This window comes from Pinus tabuliformis, chromosome 4_1 (assembly GCF_031772625.1).
Source record: "Pinus tabuliformis cultivar Carrire ecotype Pingquan chromosome 4_1, CPIR1, whole genome shotgun sequence".
Classification (NCBI taxonomy): Eukaryota; Viridiplantae; Streptophyta; class Pinopsida; order Pinales; family Pinaceae; genus Pinus; species Pinus tabuliformis.
The window spans coordinates 446,221,792-446,223,770 of NC_142303.1; the positions used below are offsets into that span (position 1 = coordinate 446,221,792).

Here is a 1,979-nt window from a genome sequence, read left to right on the forward strand (position 1 = left end):
TCAAAATAAACAATCATAAACAATATAACTACATGGAAATTGATTTCTTTTTAAATAAAAAAATACTATAATTTTTTTATGGAAGCAAAGAATAAAAACTAATAGCAAATATAATTTTATTAAATATTATTATATAAAATCAAATATAAGAATAAAAACTAAGAATAAATATATTTTTATTAATTATTATTATAATAAAAACAAATATAATTTTGTTAAATATTATATAATTTTAATTATTAATTTTCCTTAAATATTATTATATAAAAAATAATATATTTTATTTATAATTTCTAATATAATTTTAATTAATATTAATAATGATATTTTACATATCTAAATATTATTTTTCCATTTTACATTAATACTATCATATTTCCAAACCTACATATTATATAAAATATAATATTATAACTCAATTATTGTATAAAATATAATAATAATATAACTTTTTGCAACATCTAATTTTTGTGTAAATATACTTTAATTTTTTTTTTAATTTGTTCACAAGACTTGAATTGACGATAAATGAATATATTGTTAAAACACTCTTTACATAAGTCACTACTTCAAATCCCCATGAGTGCTTACCGACCAAAAACAATATCTTCTTCAATTTAACCAATACACATTCTTAGATTTGCAACATACAAATAACGAACTAACCTATTTCTAAAGCAACTCCTTTAAAATATTTAAAATGAGGTTCACGATGATTAAAAGTATCTTAGTGGCTAATTTCACACTTCACTGAAAGTGGTGTGCGTGGTGAGCAGTGACATACGGTTAATTTCGGTCATAAAATCAAAATTAGGAGATTTGTACACGTCATCACTGTCTTTCAATTAAAAGGTCAAGAGGACTTTCTTTATACGCCTCATTTAGACCTCCAATCCGTGCATCCACGTTTTTCTCATGTTGTCTTTTTATTCAACGCGTGGCACTATAATTCCTCCTCACAAATACGCGCTTTCGATACGCACGCGGACACCTATATATACTCTGCAATAAACATACCCCACTCCGTCCAACAATTCGCACTATCCGTCACCTGAATCACAAGCTAGTTTTAGTTAGTACCCCAGGTTTTTTTCTTTGCCAGATATGGAGATAACCTCGCAGGAACAACATACGAATACTCTACCATGTAACGAATGCAGTGAAAAACGCCCCAAATTTAAGGGAATTAGAATGCGAAAATGGGGGAGGTGGGGGTCCGAAATCCGGATGCCCAAAACCGGAACGAAGATATGGCTTGGCTCCTACGAAACGGCAGAGCAAGCCGCCCGTGCTTACGATGCCGCCGTGTATTGCTTGAGAGGCCCCAACGCCAAATTCAACTTTCCGGACTCTGTACCTTCAATTCCGTCGGCGTTTTCTCTTTCACGCCACCAGATTCAGATCGCCGCCGCTAGATATGCAAGGGACGAACTGCCTTCCACTTCGCTTTCTCCACGCACTAACAATATCAATAATGAAGTCTCCCTCGCCTCCCCGTCGCGATCATCTAGGGTTTCAGAAACGGAGTTGCGGAAGAGCAACGGCGAGCAGGTTTCGGAGGAGCGGGGTTTCTGGGCGTCTCCGTTGGACAGCAGTGGGTGCCTCAACTTCCAGAACATCCCATCCATTGACGACACCTCCGCGTTGGACTTCATTCCGACTTGGCAGGATGAGCAGGACGGTTACATCTCGCTAGACTTGTGGAACTTTTGAGTTTAGACAAATGAGTGAAATATATCCTAACACGTGGCCTACACAATGTTCCTGTAACTTTAAGTTTTCAGAGGGACGGTTTGGCAATATATGAGTGATCCATCAGACCATCTCAACTACTTTTTATTTACCTTACAAGTTAGCAAGAATATGTACATCATCTATATTTTCTCTCCAATACTGATATTTTGTCTTCTCTCTAAGCTTTTCAAGATCATCATCATCCATTACAAATATCTAACACAATACCTGCAACAAATTTCACA

The 1,979-nt window shown here is 34.6% G+C and overlaps 1 protein-coding gene across 1 annotated transcript; it reads left to right on the forward strand.

Annotated features, from left to right (window-relative positions):
- Window positions 1-1,104: 1,104 nt before the first annotated feature.
- LOC149176251 (ethylene-responsive transcription factor ERF018-like) lies at window positions 1,105-1,713 on the forward strand. Its single transcript, XM_089421405.1, has one exon. The coding sequence runs from the start codon at window positions 1,105-1,107 to the stop codon at window positions 1,711-1,713; it is 609 nt and encodes a 202-aa protein (XP_089277531.1).
- Window positions 1,714-1,979: the final 266 nt, after the last annotated feature.

What these genes read in the sequence shown, in the direction of transcription:
- LOC149176251 (XM_089421405.1), top strand. Translation starts at nt 1,105, where the DNA reads ATGGAGATAACCTCGCAGGAACAACATACGAATACTCTACCATGTAAC.